A 20,009-nucleotide genomic window follows, 5' to 3' on the forward strand; every position below is an offset into this window, starting at 1 on the left:
AAAGTTTCTGATGAGAAATCAAGTGTCAGCCTATGAGAACTCCTTTGTAGGTAACAATTTTCTCTTGCTGCCTTTAAGATTCTCTCTTTGTCTTTAATTTTGGGCATTTTAATTATGATGTGTCTGGGTGTGGGTCTGTTTGGGTTCTTCTTGTTTGGGGTTCTCTGTGCCTCCTGAATTTGTGTGACTTTTTGCTTTTTACCAGGTTAGGGAAGTTTTCTACCATTATTTCTTCAAACACCTCTATTCCTTTCTCCCTTTCTGCCTCTTCCAGCTCACCTGCTATTCTAATACTGTTAGGTTTCACAATGTCTCACAGCTCTCTTAAGCTGTCCTCCTATTTTTTAATTGTTTTTTCTTTTTGGTTCTCTAATTGAGTGACATTTTCAACTCTGTCTTCTAATTCACTGATTCGATCCTCAGCTTCCCCTAATCTGCTGTGTATTCCTTCCAATGTGTTATTTGTGTTATGTCATTCTTTATCTCAGACTGTTCTTTTTTCATAGTTACTATATTTTTTTTCATACTGTTGAACATTTTTACCATCATTACTCTAAACTCTGTTTTAGATACATTTCTTATCTCTGTTTCATTTATCTCTTCTTCTGGAGAATTCTCTAGTTCTTTTATTGGGGTTTGTTTCCTTGTTTCCTCATTTTGTTGTCTGTTTGGGTTTGTGACTATGTATTAGGTAGATCCTTTACACCAGTGGTCGCCAATCTTTTGGACCTCTTGGACTGCCAGTGGTCTGCGGATCACCAGTTCGTGACCACTACTCTACACCTCTTAATCTCTAGTGCAGGACAGTGTTAAAGGCTGTTTCTAAATAATTGGATCAGGCAAAGACTTAGAGGCTTCCAGAGACTGTCTCTATATACAGACTAATAGGATTCCGACTTGAATTGCACCCAGGTAATCGTCCTCAGGTGCAGTGAGAGTTTTTTCAACAGGGTGGGGCAGTTGCTTCTGTCTGGAGGCTAATTGTTACTTTTAATCTCTTAAGTGGCCTCAGGGCAAGGTGTTTTCCAATAGGGTGTGTTGACTGTCTTTCCCCCAGGCAAGGCAAATGTCTATGAGGAAAAATGTTCTCCGCTGTGTGAGGGAATGACTCAGCCCAGGAAACTTGGGGTGTCTGCCTTCTGAGCTCTACCCCCCGAATCCCCAGTACTGGGTTCTGCTCTCACAGCTCCAGTCCACTTCACCCTCCCTCTGCCAGAGCACAAGGTGGGTGGCTCCACATGGAATTTTTTTGCATTAGCCCTTCAAAAGGTGCCCGAACTTTGAGCTGCCACTCCCTGGCAGACAGCACCCCACTGCTTTTCACAGCTAGATGTTATATGCTCAGTTTGGTCTCTGCTGTGGAGCCCAGCCTCGGGATTAGATCCCAGAGTTCTCAGTGGCATCCCACCACAGCTGAGATATCTCTCCTGGACTTCAGGTGCTGTCTGTGGGTGCTAGGCCAGCTTTTTCACACCTTCGCCCCTCCTACCAGTCTATGTGGTCTCCATCTTCGGTTCTTGGGTATCAGGGTTCTCTCCTGTGAGTTTTCTGTTTATTATTGAGGAAACCTTTCCTTATTTCAGTTGTAATTCCAGCTTTTTCCTGGGAGCATGTCCATGCAGCCTGGTTTTATTGCTTTTGAGTTGTTTGAATATTTTGTATGTTAACCCTTCAACAGATCTGTTGTTTGCAAATATTTGTTCCCATTCCATACAGCTGGGATAGGTTGCCTTTTCATTTTATTGATGGTTTCCTTTGCCAAGCAGAATCCTTTTTATGTTATGAATGATTTGCACTTTAGCTTCTGCTTAGTGCTTTTTGGTTCTCTTGAGCCCCCACTGACCCTGCCAGGAACTGGCACCTGGGAGGTGCTCACTGACTATTTATCGGACTAGATCAATGGATGGATGAATCCAGAGGCAGTCAGCTCTGGAGCTAGACTTTCTAAGTTCTAATCCCAGCTTTGTCACTTATTTTCTGTGTGATCTTAAGAACATTACTTCACCCCCCCGTGCCTCAGTTTCCACTTATGCAAAATGGTAATAAAAAGAGTCCTTCCCACATAAGGTTGATATACGGGTTAAATGAACTACAGTTGACCCTTGAACAACAGAGGGATTTCAGGCCCGACCCCCCAGTTGAAAATCCATGTATAACTTTTGACCCCTCAAAAGCTTCAGTCATCCCTTGGTATCCATGGGGGATTGGTTCCAGCACCCCCTACAGAAACCAAGCTCCTTGAGTATTCACGTGCTGTATAAATGGTACAGAACAATATATACAGCTGGTCCTCAGCATCTGCAGATTCCCAGCCATAGCTGGCCGATCTGTGGCTGTGAAACCTGGGGAAAGGGAGAGCTGATTGCATATTTATTGGAAAAAACCCGCATATAAGTGGACCTGTGCAATTTAAACCTGTGTTGTGCAAGGGTTAGCTGTAATTCATTTACACACGGGACCTGGCACAGTGTGAGAACATGATAAATGTTAGCTCTTCTTCCTCCTAAAGGTAGAGAGCTCAGGGGCAGGAACATTTAAGAGGCTGTGTGGGATTGGCAGGGAAGGTGGGGGTCCCAGGAATGTGTGGCACAGATACCCAGGGAAGCAGGCAGACATTGCTGGGGGAGGAAATGGCTGACTGTGGCAAATGCTGCCACTATAAGTCAGAGTAGAGATTCAGAGGTGAAGAGGTCACTGATGATCTTGGTCAGGATAGTTTCAGAGGAGTGACAGGGACAGAAGCCAGCAAGCCCTGAATCAGGGAAGGAAGGGGAGGTGAGGAAGGAGTGAGCGAGGGCAGACAGCTCTTGGGAGGAGTGGCTGAGATGGGAGGAGAGATGCAGGGAGGTTCCAAGTGTGAGGCATTTTATTTTAACTCAGGAAACCCTGACCTTATTTATTTATTTTTAATTTTGAGCAGTCTTTTAAAATTGTTTTTTTGGTGTTTTTTTTTAGAGAGAGAGGAGGAGAGAGGGAGAGATAGAAACATCTATGTGAGAAACAATGATTGGTTGCTTCCTGTATGTACCCCAACCGAGGATGGAACCCACAGCCTGGATATGTGACCTGACCTGGAATCGAACCCGAGACCCTTCAGTCCTTGGGGTGACGCTCTGACCACTGAGCCAAACCTGCCAGGACTGATTATCTGTATTGATTGTAACGCCTAGAATAAAAGAAGCAATGATATAAGAAGATAGATACACAGGTAGATAGATAGATAGATAGATGAGTAAATAAGCAGAGAAGAAGGAAAAACTCTTCCGTATGGTAAAATGGCACCTAATAAAGGTAAAGGGTATGGTGAAATTAGAGAACCAACACATGTCAACTACCATAGTAATAATTGTTTGAGGGAAGAATCATCAATGGATGCTAACTCTAGAGGGTGAACAAGATATTTGCATAGCTTCATAGCTGGTCCTCACACGATATTGAAAGGAATGATAGTCTTTTTACAGTGGAGACCCTGGTAAACACCACCTTAACCAAGGAAGTCAAGCTAATACCACAGTAATGGGAAGGACTAATATCATGTACCTCCTGATACAATGCACTGAGAAGGACACATCATGTCTATGACATTCCTGCCAAAGATGTGTAACCTGAATTGAATTATGGTGAAAACTCAGACAAACCGACACTGAGGGACATTGTATATCACAACTAGCCTTTGTTCTTCAAAAATGTCAAGGTCATGAAAGACAAAGACAGACCGAGGATTGGTTCCAAACTGAAGGAGGCTGAAGGGACAGGATGCCTAAATGCAATCCCTGATCCTGGATTGATCCTTGACAGGGAAGAAAAATGAATGAAAACTGAATAAGCCCTGTAGGGAGCGGCGTTACACCAGTGTTAGCTGCCTGATTTGCATAATTGTTCTGTGGTTGTGTAAGGTAATGAACACGTTCTCAGGAGATACACACTAAGGTATTTAGAGGTCAAGGGGAATCATAATAGAGCAGATGTGGTAAAAAGTTAACATTTGCCTGACAGGCATGGCTCAGTGGCTGAGTGTCAATCTATGAACCAGGAGGTCACAGTTCAGTTCCTGAACAGGGCACATGCTCAGGTTGGGGGTTCGATCCTCAGCGTGCAGGAGGCAGCCAATCAATGATTCTCTCTCATCATTGATGTTTCTATCTTTCTCTTCCTTCCTCTCTGAAATCAATAAAAAACTATTTTTTAAAAAGTTAATATTTGGGCAATCTGGAGGAAGTATATTCAGGAATTCAATGTACTGTTTTTGCAACCTCTCTATAAACTTGAAATCATTTCAAAATAAAAAGTTAACAAAATGGTGATGGAAATGATTTGGCAGAAATAGTAGTACCAGTGTACCTCACTTTATTGCACTTTGCAGATACTGGTTTTTTCATAAGTTGAAGGTAAGACCTTCTACCAGCAAAAGATAATGACTTGTGCCCAGCCAGTGTGGCTCAGGGGTTGAGCTTTGACCCATGAGCCAGGAGGTCACAGTTCGGTTCCTGGTCAGGACTCGATCCCCCTCACCCCCGTGGGGGGGCATGTAGGAGGCAGCTGATTGATGATTCTCTCATCATTGATGTTTCTATATCTCTCTTCCTCTCCCTTCCTCTCTCTAAAATCAATTTTAAAAAAGAAAGATTATGACTTGCTAAAGGCTCAGATGATAGTTAGCAATGTTTTAGCAACAAAGTATTTTTAAAATAAGGTAGGTATATTGTTTTTTAGACATAATGCTACTGTACACTTGACCAACTACAGTACAGTGTAAACATAACTTTTATATGCACTGGCAAACTAAAAAAGTTGTGACTCGCTTTATTGTGATATTAAATTTATTGCTGTGGTCTATAACCAAACTGGCAATATCTCCAACATATGCCTGTAAACATAGTAGCTAACACCTTTTGAGTGCTCCTGTGTTCCAGGCACTGTCCACCCTCCCAGCAGTCCTGTCAGATAGTTAATGTTATTATCTCAGCCCCATTTCACAGAGGAGGAAACTGAGGCTCAGAGTGGACAAGTGACTTAGCTGGGTTTACATAGGGAGAGAGAGAGGATATAGCTGGGATGGAGTTGACCAGAGGGAAATGAGTGGGCTCCTGGATGAAGCTGATTTCTGCATTTCCCTCCTAATAATGGTTCTCATTTGTGTTACTATATTTCACCTTGAAAACAATCCCAAGGGTGGTTGTATCTCATTTCACAAATAAGGAAACTGAGGCTTGCAGAGAAGTCTCTTGCCCAAGGCAGGCAGCCAGGAAGGATATGACTGGCACTCGGCACCCCCACCCAGCCACTTTCCAGCACTCACCTTCTGGAAGTCCTTCTTGGAAATGAGGCCACGAGGATCCGTGACATAGTCCTGGAAGGCTTCTGAGCCCACGATGTCCTTGAGTTTCAGGAACATGTCAAAGAACTTGAGGATCATCTCCACGTTGGATGAGGATTCCACCAGCATGTCCACCATCTGCCGGGCAATCATGCCGTTCACCACGTTCCCTGTAGACAGCCCCAGGTCAGTGTGGCCCAGCAGAGCCTCCTTTCTGGAGTCCCATGGCTTGCTTCCCTCTCCAGCTCAAGAGCTCCCCGTAGCTCCCCAGGACCCACTGTGCTGGTGGAAGCTTCCTTGGCCAGCACCCAAGCCTCCCCTTCAAGGGCATGGGTCACTTCCTGATCTCAATCAGCATCATGTGCCATCAGTAATGCAAGGGAACACTCATATATTCCAGATTCAACAATTGTTTACATTTTACCACATTTGCTTTTTTGCTTTATACTCTTCCCCCTCTCTTTTCCCCCTGAACCATTTGAGAGTAAGTTGCAGGCACAAGGCCTTTCCACACTAAACATTTCAGTGGATATGTCCTAAAAGACATATATAATCATAGCACAGTAACCAAAAGCTGAAGATTTAACTGACAGAATTCAGCTTTTAATTCAGTCCAGCTAGTTTTTGCCATGTGAGACTGTGAACCCAGGGTCACCAGATCTTTCAACTTTTCAAGAAAAGCTGGAAATCTGATGTTTAAAGGAACCTGATTTTTAAAATTACTGCTTAGTTACCAAAAAACCTGCAACTCTGTAAGAGGATTAATCATTACAACATTGTAGTGAAATATTTTTTAAAACTTGAATATCTATCAATAGGAGTGTGGTTAAATGAATCACTGTAACCCACACAGTGCAGTACTGTGCAGCCATATAAATGAACGAGGACACTCTTTATGACCTCTATAGAAAACAGACTGTCTACTAGTTAAATTGTTTTATTAATCAATAATAAGTTATAGGTGTTTGTTTATTTTTTATTTTATTATCATTATTTTTAATCCTCACTGGAGGATATGCTTAGAGAGAGGGAGAGAGAGAAACATTGATATATAGAGAAATATCCATTGGTTGCCTTCTGTACGTGCCCAAATGGGGACTGAACCTGCAACCCCGATATGTGCCCTGACTGAGAATCGTGCACAGGATGATAAACAGCTGTGCCACTCTGGCTGGGCAATTATGGTTGTTTTTAAGTCTACTAAGTTGTAGAATGCTTGTTAGGCTGCAAAATATAACTGATACATTTAGAAACTAAATAAATATTAGGTACATACATTTTTGAAAAGTGTCCAGGCCACCTACTTTATTAAGATTTTTCTGGAGATTCAATAAACTAATGTATGTACAGTCAGGACCTGGCACATGGTAAGTTCTCAACAAATGTCTGCTGAGCTTGTTAATGTGACTCCTTAATCAACCCATTGATACTGACAATATCAGATGAGGTTGAAGGTTAGGGTCTCCTGGGTCTCAGAAGGCCATGCTCAGGCTGGTCTGCAGTTTTGTAGCTGCCTTCCCTGCCCCGAGTGTGTACCTTCCAGCAGTGACAGCAGCATCACCACCATGTCCTTCTGCAGGTCCAGCAGCTCCTTCAGCAGCTCGATTTGGCTCGAGTCCTAGAGACCCCACACCACAACCATATGAGGACGGGTCTCTGAAGAGACACCTCCCCCATCTCTGGCTGCTTCTGTGCCTCCTCACCACCCAGCAGGGCCTAAGACATCTTTTTCCTCCCCTCTTACCTCCGAGGGGACCCGAGTCCAGACATGTTCCTCGGAAGCAGGGGAAAGGGTAGAGAGACAAAAGTGTGGGGATGGGATTGACATTTGGGGGGAAACAGGCCCAACAGGTGATATGTAGGGGCAAGGGCTGGCAGACAAGGACTGGGAGGAGTATGGGGCTTGGAGAGCAGACACTTGGGGTTGAGACAGACAGAAACAGGCAGGGGCAAGTACTGGGTCAGAGACACAAAGAAGGGATGGGAGTATCTGAAGGGATGGGAGCTCAGCACTGCCTCTGGCTATGATGGGTGCAAGGCACATGGTTAGTGAATGAATGTGTGATGGAAAAGGTGGGACTCTGGGTTCAGGAAGAAAGCTGGAAGATACAGCCATGTGCTCTCTGGTAAGCTATTTGGGAACAATGTAAGGACATACTGCCTCCCCTGTTACAGTGCCTTATGTAAAGCCCAGAAAAGCTTCCAACATGGTCAAAGTTCTGCCTCATGGTCCATATTTGTATAGGTTGAGCTACATAAAACTGCCAATATTCGACCATTTTGACCCACAAAGTGGTAACTTCATATGGCTCTACCTAATAAAATGGAGGATGGGGAGGATAGCAGAGAAATGGGACACAAGGCTCCTTCTACCCCAATGTTAGTTCTAAAGTTGCCTATTCTAACCCTAACACATTTCCACAGTTCCAAAGCTCTGTATTCTGACTCTGAGATTATAACAATTCCAGGATCTCGAGATCCTGAGATGGGTGGGTATCTGTGGTGTGTGCCTGCTCAGAATCCAGGCCTTATTTTTCTTAATTCCACTCTCAGAGCATGTGAGGCTAACTCCATCTTCTTGGTTCTAGGGTTGAGTATAAGACCAGGTCTGGCCAATCAAAGCCTTCTTTCTCCTGACCCTGCTGATTGGTTCAGGGTGGGCATGTGACCCAATAACCCAATCAGAGAAAATTGTAGTTCTTTTCCAGGGCTCCCATGAAAAAGGGGCTCTCTTCCCTCTGGAGTTGTTAGTGGGATGCTCAGAAGCCTAGGGCACCATTTTTCCCAACCCCTGGGGAGAGCCTGCTTGAGAATGAAGCCAGACAAGAGAGACATTTCTGCTGACATCACTTTAGGCCTTGGAACTGTGATGGGAACTGATAAATTATTTTTCCCTGTAAGCCACTACTTTGCATTGGGTGTCTGGCCTTTGCAACCTGACCCTATGAATTAATTCTGCAGGGTCTAAAACTCTGCACTATGATACCATCAGTCTCTAGAATTTTAAGATTACACCAACATTCGACTTCAACTGCACCGGCACTGAGCAATTGCATTTCAAAATTTAACTCCTTTCAAAAAGTCGAATGACACCAGACAGGGTTTATGCCAGCACCTGTGGCACCTTTGAGTAGATTAGAAAAAGGCTTCCCTTCCTCAAGACTCTTCCTGGTGGGAAATTATAATATACAGAATACTTTACTGCCATCTGCTGGAAAACGATTGTAACATACACTGATGTATGTCATGGCTAGGATGTGGGTGGTGCCCCTTCAGAAGTTGAGCCCAGGTGTAGTGTTTGCCTATGGCTGCTATGAGTCTGTTTACCAGACAGAAGCAGAGCAAATGCACTGACAAGGCCGCAAAGTGGAGGGAGAGGTGGGAAAAGGGGAGCACGAAGATTCTGGAGATGGGAGATGGACATTACATCCAGGATGGCCACGATGGGCGTCATACGCCGCAGGCCGACTAAAGAAGGAAAACACTCCTCCAGCCCCAGGCCCTCATCTAGAAGCCTGCGGGTACCCTATTCCTGGGGCTGTTTGAAATGATGACCTCATCAGAGAGAAAAGAACACCAACCAATCACAAAAGAGCTCCGGCCAGAGGGGGCGGGACCAAACGTCAGACCAATGGAAGTATGGATAGGAAACCAACTGATTGGTGGTGGCAAAGGCAGAGGCGGGGTCAAGCAGAGAGCTAATCCGGGAGGAAGATGGATTTAGCCTCTGGGAGGGAACCAGCCTGGAACATGCCGGGAGCACTGGGGTGAGAAAGGGAGCCGGGATGGGGGGGCGGGGCGGCGGACTTGTAAACGGGCCAGTTGGGCTCCCTGAAGCAGTTGGAGGAAAAACTGAGGGGCGAACCTGAGCTAGCTTCATCATCATGTGGGCAAACACGTGCAGGAATCCCACCACGGCGTCCCAGAGGCGGCTGTGCGCCAGGCTCTGCTGGTTCCCGGTGCAGGGGCCCTGCAGGCAGAGGACTGCGTGAGGCCCGGCGCGGCGCGGGTCCGACTTCCCCGCCGGGTCCCAGCCGGCGGCCCTACCTGGATGTACTCAGTGAGGCTGTTGAACACCTGCTTAGCCACCGACATGGCCTTGGAAAAGTTCCTCTTGCCCTGCTCCTCAATGACATCCTTGCCAGAGTAGTACCAGTAGAAATCGCTGATGGACTCCTGGGGGGCCGACAGAGGGTGAGCGGATGCTGGGCCGACGATGGCCCCCAGTCCCCGACCCAGGTCACGCCTGGTTACCCTCACATCCTCACCTGCAGCCGCAGGAGGTAGTCCACCGTGCAGATGATGATGTTAATAGTGGTCGTGTTCCCTGTCTGCGTCCGTAGGTAGTTTTGGAAATCTAAGAAAATTAAAAGTCATTTATTTATTGAGAATCTACCATGTGCTCAGGGAAGTGGACAGTGAGTCATTAATTAATTAATTAATTAATTAATGCATAAGTGTTTAAGTAGAGTGCCTATTGTATGTTGAGGCATGTAATCACTAATAACTTTATCAAGTACCTACTGTGTGGCAGAGAAGATGGAGGATAACCTACTCATTTATGTAACAAATACTTGTTGAGGGCCTACAACATGCAAGATGTGGTAGAGGGTCGTTTATTCATTGGTTACTTTCCAAAATACGGTTCTGGAGCATCTACAGTGTAGCAGGGTAAGTGGAGATTTAGTCCTCCATTTGTTTCCAAAATGGTTTTTAAATGTCTCAATGTGCTGGGAGAGATGGAACATTGGTTATTATGTATTTATTTATCCAACGAATATTTATTGAGCACCTACAAAAGCCAGAGGAAATAAGCATCTGTAATTTCTTTGCTCATTAACTCAATATATACTTATTGAGCATCTATATATATAAAAGGCTAAGTGATCAACCGTCCGTCCGTCCGACCGACCAGCCGGCTGGCCAGTACATATGATGCACACTGGTAATTTAAAAATAAACATTGACTTGTGCATGCACGATACATATAAAGCTCTCACTGGTGCCAATCACACAAGTGTGTTTCGATCTGTCATTGTTTTTTTTTTTTTTTTTTTTTTTTTAATTCAATTTTCTTTAATAACCAAGCATTGAAAACTTTACAAAATGTCCATTAAATTTGTTAAGGTTCTTTTCCTTTTTCCCCTCTATGGGTCTAAGCATGGGTGGGACTTTTGTAGATGCATCTACTTTTACTCCAAGGGGCACATGTCGATCTGTCATTGTTGATGGTGAATTTGGTTGATACTTCTATTATAGAGAAAGGGCGAATAACGATATTAAAATATTTCTTCTAATTAATTTCCTTTTAATGTGCACAAATCTGTGCACCGGGCCACTAGTATACTATCTGCTAGTGGGAGATGAAGATTGACCACTTATTCTTCGATGCTACAAATTTACAAGCCTTTATTATGTGCCAGGCACTGTTCTAGGCCCTAGGGATATAGCAGTAAAAGAAAACAAAGGCCCTGCCCTTGTGAAGTTTAGATTCTCATGTAGTAATTTTCAGTATTTTCTCACTGCAATCTATGGTAGGAAATCCATTTTCCATTGAGACCCAGAACATGTGTTTAATCTGAAATTATATCCACATATACCTGAAACAGAAGTTTCACATACTCTTACTATGTGCTGTGCATTCTGATACTTTGTCTCGATAACTATAAGGAATTCTGATCTCAACCCACTAAATCTGTCATTTTCAACCTCTCAATCTTGGCTGCACATTAGAGTCACCCTAAGGCATTTTTAAAAATCCAAATGCTCAGGCCCCACCCTAGACCAATTAACTGAGAATGTGGGGGGAGGGGGTGAAACCTGGGCTCTAGTATTTTTTAAGGCTCCCCAGGCATACCAATGTGCAATTAGGATGAGAACCTCTATGATAAACTGATTCACAACCTCTGGTGAGTTGGTTCCCACTATTTAAAAACCTTGTTCTAAGGCAGAAACTATGTTGATAGTAACTATTAAAGCTGAGTGATGGGTACTTGGGGGTTTACTAGACCATTCTCTACTTCAGTGTGTGGTAATAATAATAATATTATTAATAATAATAATACACTGTTCATTGGTGGCAGGAGTGGTGGTGGGGAATACTGGGCAGAATGATCATGGTTGTGATGGGGAAACCCAGAGGGACAATAGGAGCCCAGAGGAGATGCCTGGCCCAGCCTGGATAATCAAAGAAGGCTGGAGGAGGGGACCTCTGAGCTGAGACCTGAAGATAAGTAGGAGTTGGTTGTATGAATTCCCAGCTGTGTGACCTCAGACAAGTTACTGAACCTCTCTGTGTGGTACAGACTTGCCCGTTTCCCATCAGTAACACGGCGGTCACATTTATTAGTCTACCTGAGCTATTGAATAGTTTTAATACTTGAGCATACATAAAGGAGTTGGATAGCACTGGTACATAAGTGCTCGATGAATGTTAAGCTGTTCTTAAAAGGCCTTAAAGAAAGTGCTGAGGCTAAGAGCTGCCCTTGGGAGTGGTGATTCTCAAAGTGTGACCCTGGACCAGTAGCATCAGCACCTCCTGGGACCCTGTTAGATATTCACATTCCTGGGCTCCACCCCAGAACTACTAACTCAGAAATCCTGGGTGAGGCCCAGAAACCTGTATTTAACAAGGCCTCCAGCTGATTCTCAGGCACGCTTAAGTTTGAGAACCACCTATTTGCCAAATGACCAAACACGGGGTTCAGTGAAGTCCTTTCAATGTTGATAGCAATGTCATGTTGCACAGGATGGCTTTAACAGCCCTTGAAAGGTATTTTTCCCCCCAAAGTCTTACTTCTCCCCTGACTTTCCTATAATCACTTCACAATCACTGTATCAGGTGAAATGTCCATTTTGCCTGGTTTCACATTATAAAGTATACTAAAATATTCAAGATTTTATAAGCAGGTTTCTCATCAACCCTGTTTGCTAACTCCTTTGTGTTCATTTACATCGGACCATATGCATAAATGGTTAGATATACAGCACTCTACACTCATAAAGAACTCTGAGAACGCTGTCATAGACATGAGCAAATAAGAGACAAACCTTTTATCTTCTTTGAATTGTACTGAATACTCAAGACATGCAACGCATCTGAGATTTCAAATACTTATTTGATTGGGCTGGTTTATGAATCCAAGAATTTAGGCGGAGGACTGGATCACAAATTTACTGGGAGAGAGAAATCCCACCCATAAGAATGTTTTCACCTCCAAAAAGTGATAGACCCAGGGAATAAAATTCATTTTTAACACCAAAGACTGATTCCACTTTAGTTGAATTTAAAGAAAGGAAATCCTAGTTGTGTGGCAGAAGAGTATTTAATAAACGTTGAAGAATAGTTGTAGCCCTAAGAGCTTTAGAGAATGTAAAGCAATAGGTCATGCTTTATCCTTTGTTGAAAAGAGTGAAGATTAGAGATATTTACAAATCAGTTACCTTAGAGAGCACTAGCCAAGTAGGGTGCAGGTTCTATGGAAGTTAGACTTATAATTACTCCCATTCTTGTCATGAAGGCTAATTTCTGGGCAGTCTGTGGTTTCATAATCACCTGTTAAGCATTACAACCACAACCTTGAGACTAAAATGACTTTGGGTGGAATGTTTGTTGAACAGAGTTTGGGCTGTCCCTTTAATGTTATAAGCTATGTGTGCCACAAGGGGTTTTATTTTCTGCCTGACTATGTGTTTAACTTGCTGGTCACCCTTGAACCAGGACAAATGTGAAAACTCTCGCTTAAGTTAGGAAAGAATCTGTAGTTATTCCTTCTGGCAAAGCATTTTTATAAGAAAAATTAATAAGCAATTATAATAGATTCATTGAAAAATGCCATGTGATTCTTCCCCTTTTACAGAGCCCAAGTATGGAAATCCATAACATTTACTCAACTTTGAAATGACTGTGGAAAAATGGCAAGTAGCTAATTGCTCATTTGGGCAAATTGATTTTTGGCCAAATTGGTTTCTGATAGATTGCTTTTGGGGACTTGGACTGGCCAGGAAGTGAATTTCTGCCTAGATTCCAGAAATTCAAGAGAGATTTAGGTAGGTGGGTGGATTGAGTGTGACCCTGGCTGAAAGTAAATGATGGACAATGGGATCAAGGATAGGTAGTGAGGCCATCACTGATAAGGGAGGAGGGAACTGGAGATTAACTCAGGCAACTCTTCCAGATTGTCCCCAAACCTCACTTCCTCTCCACTCCACCCACCCCTCCTTCTCACCATTATTATGCCCCTCACAGAGCAATTGCAGGAATCGGAATAGGTCTTGGGTGAATTCATCATCTGCCATGACCTTCTCTCCTGGGTAGAGAAAGGGGCAGGGCCCAGAAGGGGTGAGGTGCGCCAGAACATGGTACACCTGCACACGGCCCATGCACACTGCACACACATGCGCAAAGCATAGGGGGGTGGGGTGGGGAGGAGCAGCCATCACTTCAAAGACACTGTGAGGGCCATGGACACCCATGACACCAGGAGTCCTGATTTCAGAATCTGACAGCTGATGTAGACCTGATGGGCCCTGAGTCATGAAGCTGGGGCCTTGAGTGTCTTTCTACAACATCAGTGTCTCTCTGATGTCATCACTATGTGACATCCGGGGGTGTCTGCCTGATCCAGTAAAGGTTCAAGCAACTGGCACCTCCCTCAGCACTCCTCCAGGGCCAAAGGGTTAATGGATTATGGGGGTTGGGATCACTTTCACACAAAGGCTCAGAGCAGAAAGGGATAGGACTGAAACAGGCTCAGATGCCTTGAAAGCAGCCAATCCAGGAGAAGCAGGATGTGTGTGTGTGTGTGTGTGTGTGTGTGTGTGTGTGTGTGTGTGTACATGGGCCAATCAGAACAGGCATCTGAAATAAGCCCATCAAGAAGGGCTGTCTGTAGGGGAGGCCAAAGAGGGGAGGCCAGGGCCAATCAGAGCAGGCACAGAGGTTGCACACACACCAGTCAGAATGGAAGCTAGGAGCAACCAATCTGGTTGGTGGATGGGAACTGCAGGCCCCACCAATGTGGGATGGGGTCATGGTGCAGAGAGCAGGGTGGGTGGGAATGGGGATCACCCCATCCTGGGGCTGTGAATCTGGGTCAGGAAGTCTGAGAACATCCATCTGGAAAGGAACATTTGCCATCTTCTCTAGCTTCTACTTTACAGATGGGGAAACTGAGGCCAATGGAAAGTAAGTGAGTGGCTAATGTGGGACTTGAATCTTGGTCTCGGAACCCTGTTCTCAATACTTTCCCCAGGTACAGTGACCCAAGAAAGAATTCTCCCTCCCTGGATGTCCCAGATCCTCAGCCCCCAGGTGAAGGGGGTGATGGGGGTAAGAAGGGAGGGGTGGCAGAGTAGCACAGCAAGGGGAATAGGCTGGGGAAATTACCGTTCTGGCGGTTGATGACTGGGGCAGCCAACAGGATGGGAGAAGGAAGCAGGAAAAAAGAGGGAAAAAAGAGACAGAAGGAGATAGAGACAGAAAAACACACAGTGACACAAGGCCAGGGACGAAGACACAGACATGGAAAAAGAAATAACCCACGCAGAAAGAGCGATAAGGATACAGAAGGAAGCCAGGAAGAGAGTAGGAATGATGGTAAAGGCATTGGGACAGAAAGGAGAGGAAGAGAAAGAGAGATGGACAGGTAGAGGTGGAAAGTCAGGAGGCAAGGATCAGGGCAGAAAGGTTAAACACATCACAACACGGCAAAGAGGAGACTTGATTAACCCGGATTAGGGACATTAATGAGAGAACAGCAACCAGGGCGGGAGACTTGGGGCTTGTGGAAGGCAGGTCCATGTGGTGATAGGTGAGAGAACACAGGACATAAGGGCACCCAAGGGTGGAGATCATGGGGAGGGAGACCCTGGGGGGAATGGGCAGGACTGGGCACCACTGCATGGGCAGGGGAGGGGAGACCTGGGGGTGCTCTTGGAGAGGGAGTGTCTTGGAGGAAGGGAGCCCTGGGCAGTGTTGGGTGAGGGGGCAGATCCTGAAGGAAAAAGAAATTCCATGGAGAGGGAGCCCAAGAGAGGGCCTCACCAGTTCCGTCCTCGTTCACCATGCCCAGCCCTTCTGCCTTGTTCTGTCTCTCGAACGCATTGAGATCCAGGACGCTGAGGCGAAGAAAGGAAAGATGGGAAGATGTGCTTCGGTCCTCTTCCAGAGCCCTGCAGCACCCCCGCCCCCCGCCACACACACACACACACACACACACACACACACACACACACACACACAGCGGTGGGTGAAGAGCCATGGGGAACCACGAATGAGCAGAGGTCAAGAGGAAGTAGGAGCTGAGATTTGGCAGAAGCTGTGAAGTAATACGGGGTAAGGACGAAATGTGTCCCAGCTGAAGTCAGGAGGGTACAGAAACCACCAGTCAGCAAAAGCTTCAGAGGGTCAACATCAAGAGGAGAACACAGGCAGATAGTCACAGTCACGTTAATAGGGGTCATTAGTGAGAGCCCAGATTCCCGCTGTGGGTGCCCCTTGGATTCTCAACAGCCTTCCAGTTCCACCTGCCTGCATCCATGGGGTGGCGTTTTGCCTTCCTTATTGTTGCACATGAATTCTTATAATAAACTCCCTAACGTTTGAGCTAGTCTGAATGGATCTCTTCCTGGAACCAAGAGAGTGGAACTAGAACTAGAAGTGGTAGCAGGAGTAGGGGCACAGTGGCACCAAACAGTTTCACTAAAAGATAGACACTAGAGCCTACCTGCATGTCTGCATCAGCGCCTGGATACTCTGGAAGAAGCCAACTTCCTTCTTGTCCTTCAGATAATCTAGCATTTTCTGCAGAGGGGGCGGCAGGACAGGGAGAACTGGTAGTCACACAGGAACCTACTACCCTTCTTAGCCCTCCTCCCAAGTCCCTTCTCCTGCTACCTGCTGCACATCAGCATTGCCCCCATTTAGGATGGAGATGCCCAGCTTCAGGGTGGAGGACACCATGGCTCCTGTCTCTCCTGGGGGGTGAGGGGGGGGGGAACAGGGGATAAAAGATGGTCCACTTAGTTTGGGAGCAGCGTTCTCCATCCACCAGAAAACAGCCAATGCAGGGGATGTGAGAGAAAGGGTTGGGGGAGTGTGGAAGTGTGATAGTGACGGAAGATGAGCAAGAAATCACAAGGCAAGTGAAACATGCAAGGGCTGGTGTGTGTGTGCAAACCACAGGCATGCAGGGTGGGAGAGTGCCGCCGGGTCCACAGGAAGTGTGGGCTGGGGAGAGTGAAAACAGGATGACTGTGCTCAGGAGGAGCCGGATGCTTGTGGAGGGCACCTTTGCAGGCACTGATCATCTGCAGCACCATCTCCGCCGCCCCTCGGTTGTGCAGCCGTGCCTGCTGGTACAGGAGCCTCTGCTTCTCCATCTCTTTCTCCTGGGGCAGAGCCAGGCCCATGGTGCCAAGTGAGTCCAGGCTCACCAGCCTAGCCTTTCCCTCCTCCCCCCACCCCCACAGCCCTGTCCCTCACCCCTGTGCTCCCTGCTCCAGTCACTGGCTCGTTCCTTCAACTCATAACCTCCTCTATCTCTTGGGGCTGAAATCTTAGATTTGTTCCTGGCACCTAGTGCAGGCCTGGGCATGGTGCCGTCTTAACCTGGGCCCACAGGCCTTCAAGGGGTCAATGGGTAAAATCTGGGAAGTCTGGGAACTCGAATGAGGAAAAAAGTTGTATGTTTACTACCCTCTAACTGAAATGTAGCACTTCTTTCCATTATGGATGAGGCCATAAAACATAGCATAAGAATCACAGATGAGCCCTAGCCAGTTTGGCACAGTGGGTAGAGCATCGGTCTGCAGTCACGGGTTCAACTCTGGTCAAGGGCATGTACCTCAGTTGCAGGCTCGATCCCTGGCCCCCCTGTCAGGGCGAGTACAGGCGGCAACCAATCAATGTGTCTCTCTCACATTGATATTTCTCTCTGTGTCTCCCCCTCCCTTTCACTCTCTCTAAAAAATCAATGGAAAATATCCTCAGGTGAGGATTAACAACAACAAAAAGAATCACAGATGTTTCCATGTCACATTTTTGTAGACATCTCAGAATATTGTTTTATTCATCACTACTTATCACTTACAGTAGCTATTGGACCCACTGTTAGATCTTATTTGATAGATTAATAAAGAAGGGCAGATATTAGTATATCACAAATTTTTAATGTAATATTTTGATAACTACTTCCATATGCTTATTTCCTTTCTTATGAATTCATTTTCTGCATTTAAAAACCTAATTGTGAGAAAGGCTTCACCAGATGCCAAAAGGAATTCTGCCTTAGTGATGAATAGGTGGGTTAATCGCATGTTTACTAGCTCTTTCTCACCACATGGCCTTTGCAAATGCTGTTTCCTTACCTGAAACACCTTTCTCCTTTCTTCAACTGGCACACCCCTACTCAGACATCCCTTCCTCTGAGAAGCCTTCCTGCCACCCTTCAACGCTGGCGGGGGGAGCACCGTGGGTGGGCTACCACAGCCCCTGAACTCACCCCTGGGTGCTCTGCTTTCCCAGCCCTGACCCCCCTGCCTGAGCTTCCCTCTTCACCACCGTGAATACTCTGTGCTGTTACTGTCTGTGATGCACCTGTCTCCCCAGTGGACTGACTTGGTCACTCCTGTGTCCCCAGCATCACCCAGCCCAGGGCCTGGCTCATAGCATTGCTCTGTGAGTGTATGCTGAATGAATGAGGATGACTGAAGTCAGGGTCCCCCATCCCGTCCTCCAGCTCCTCCTGATCCCACCTACCTCAAATGAAACCTCAACCTCTTCTTCAGCTTCGCCGTTCTCCCCTCCCTCCTCCAGGTGACAGCTCTGAGGATGGGGCGTAAGTTAGGAATGATGGGGAACAGAGGAGATCCTCAGTCCACCCCCAGCCCTTTCAGTGGACAGGCATTGCAGCTGAGGAGAAGGGGACCTGCCCTGGATAGGGGCAGGGCCTCACCTTTGCCATGATATCAGCATACGCCATGTACAGGTAATCCTCATCCAGTTTGCTGAGGAAGTAATTGGAGAGATAGTCAGGCCCCAGTGGAGAGGACCCCCATCTTATAGCAGCTTCCAGATTTCCTTTGGAAAGCCAGCCCTCCCCATGCTCAGCCTGTGTGGTTCACTCAGGGTAAATTGGCCATTGCAGAGTGGGCCTGTGATGAAGACTGAGCCAATCAGTACTTTTTTTCTGCTTGGCCACAGTAACAGGCTAGAGATGGCCCAGTGGGACTCATTTGGGGAATTTTGCTGAAGCTATTGGTAGAGTTGTTCCCTTTCCACTGGGGTTGCTAAAATGGTGTGATGGAAGCCTGGAGTTTCTGGGTCCATCTTACCACCCTGAACAACTATGACCAGCCACTTTATCCTTGGGTCGTCTCAATACTACTACTACTACTACCACTACTACTAGCAATGGCCAAGACCTATTGTTTACCCTACGTTAATCCCTGTTCTAAGTGATATATATATATACATTCTCACAATAATCTTATTAGGTAGGTGTATTTTTCCAGTGAGGAAACTGAGGCTCAAAGATCCTTCTTGGCCAAAATCACACAGCTTCTACTAGGGCTCAAACCTGGATAGTCTAACTCCAGAGTCATCGCTTTCCCAGGACACTAAACTTCCCAGCCTCCCTTGCTGCTTTGGTAGCCTGATGCCAGATTCTGGCCAATGAGATATGTGCAGAAGCCCACCAAGGAGGGCTTCTCTCCTTGGATAAAAAGATCTTGGCCTTCCATAGAGGAAAAAAATTCTCTTCCCTTCTTTCTGCCTGGCATGTGGTCATGTCTGGAAGTTTAGCATCCATTTTGTGACCACAAGACAGAAGCTCAGAATGGCAGTCCAGAAAGCCTGAGCCAGCCTGTCAGCCTGAATGACTCTGTGACTGTCATTGTGTCACTGCCTAGCCCTGGGCTTTCTACCTCCCAACTTCCTGTTATGTGAGAAAAATAAATCTCTGTGCTGCCATTTCCTTGTCCACAAAAAGGAGTTGATAATAGTGTCTATCTTACAGTGTCAAGATAAATGAGAGAATATAGATGTCAAGTGCTTAGCATGGTGCCTACACATAAGCACTTGATAAATGTCACCTGTTAGCAGCAGCACCATTACTTTAGTCATTTATTCCCAAGACTGTCATTAGCCCATATGCAGCTTTTGTGTTAATTAGAAAAAGAACCCCCTTCCATACTTCCCTCGGTTGGAAATTTGTCATAATTTACTGATTTGTTCCTACAGTATACTGATTTTGTTTGAGCAGATACTTTCTTCTAAAAATGTCAAAATCAATATTGCCTGAGATGTGAAACCTTCAAAGATGCCCTTGTGAGTGCTCTGCCTGACAGTGGTACATGGTGGCCCTGCCTATCCTGGTAAAGTGACATTGAGAGATCAGCTCCCCCAGGACACAGAAGGTCTCTCTTGAGAAACAGGGAGGTTGCTGGGGGCAGGGAGGTAGTGGGTTCTTTTCCCAAGACCTATGAAGGGTCCTCACCTCTTTTCAGTCAAGGCGGTGCGGCTAAAGTGCAGGACCAGTTGGTGCAGGGGGTCTGGCTTCTTCTCCTCCACTTCTTCCTCTTCCTCCTCCTGCTCCCCAGCTTTCTGGGGGAAGGAGTGGGGTTGGGGAAGGGGCTTCCAGAGTCCCGTCCTGTCTCCTCCATAACCCTGACGGGCTGGATGTTTTTCTCA

General features: G+C 46.1%; 1 protein-coding gene across 5 annotated transcripts in view; it reads right to left on the reverse strand.

Moving 5' to 3' along the window:
• Positions 1-20,009, reverse strand: part of RYR1 (ryanodine receptor 1) — a 129,884-nt gene that overhangs the window by 33,997 nt on the left and 75,878 nt on the right. For 3 of the 5 annotated variants that reach the window (XM_036345695.1, XM_036345696.1, XM_036345699.1), the window contains 14 exons: positions 19,816-19,922; positions 18,274-18,325; positions 18,078-18,143; positions 16,609-16,708; positions 16,215-16,294; positions 16,045-16,121; positions 15,363-15,436; positions 14,706-14,723; positions 13,546-13,626; positions 9,586-9,674; positions 9,365-9,493; positions 9,183-9,287; positions 6,854-6,935; positions 5,300-5,487 (listed from right to left, as the gene is read on the reverse strand). In XM_036345695.1, coding sequence (XP_036201588.1) covers positions 5,300-5,487; positions 6,854-6,935; positions 9,183-9,287; positions 9,365-9,493; positions 9,586-9,674; positions 13,546-13,626; positions 14,706-14,723; positions 15,363-15,436; positions 16,045-16,121; positions 16,215-16,294; positions 16,609-16,708; positions 18,078-18,143; positions 18,274-18,325; positions 19,816-19,922 — 1,248 coding nt within the window. The remainder of the gene's footprint in view (positions 1-5,299; positions 5,488-6,853; positions 6,936-9,182; positions 9,288-9,364; positions 9,494-9,585; positions 9,675-13,545; positions 13,627-14,705; positions 14,724-15,362; positions 15,437-16,044; positions 16,122-16,214; positions 16,295-16,608; positions 16,709-18,077; positions 18,144-18,273; positions 18,326-19,815; positions 19,923-20,009) is intronic. The other 2 variants (XM_036345698.1, XM_036345697.1) reach the window with 1 other exon arrangement.

Source organism: Myotis myotis, unplaced genomic scaffold (assembly GCF_014108235.1).
Source record: "Myotis myotis isolate mMyoMyo1 unplaced genomic scaffold, mMyoMyo1.p scaffold_m19_p_19, whole genome shotgun sequence".
Taxonomy (NCBI): domain Eukaryota; kingdom Metazoa; phylum Chordata; class Mammalia; order Chiroptera; family Vespertilionidae; genus Myotis; species Myotis myotis.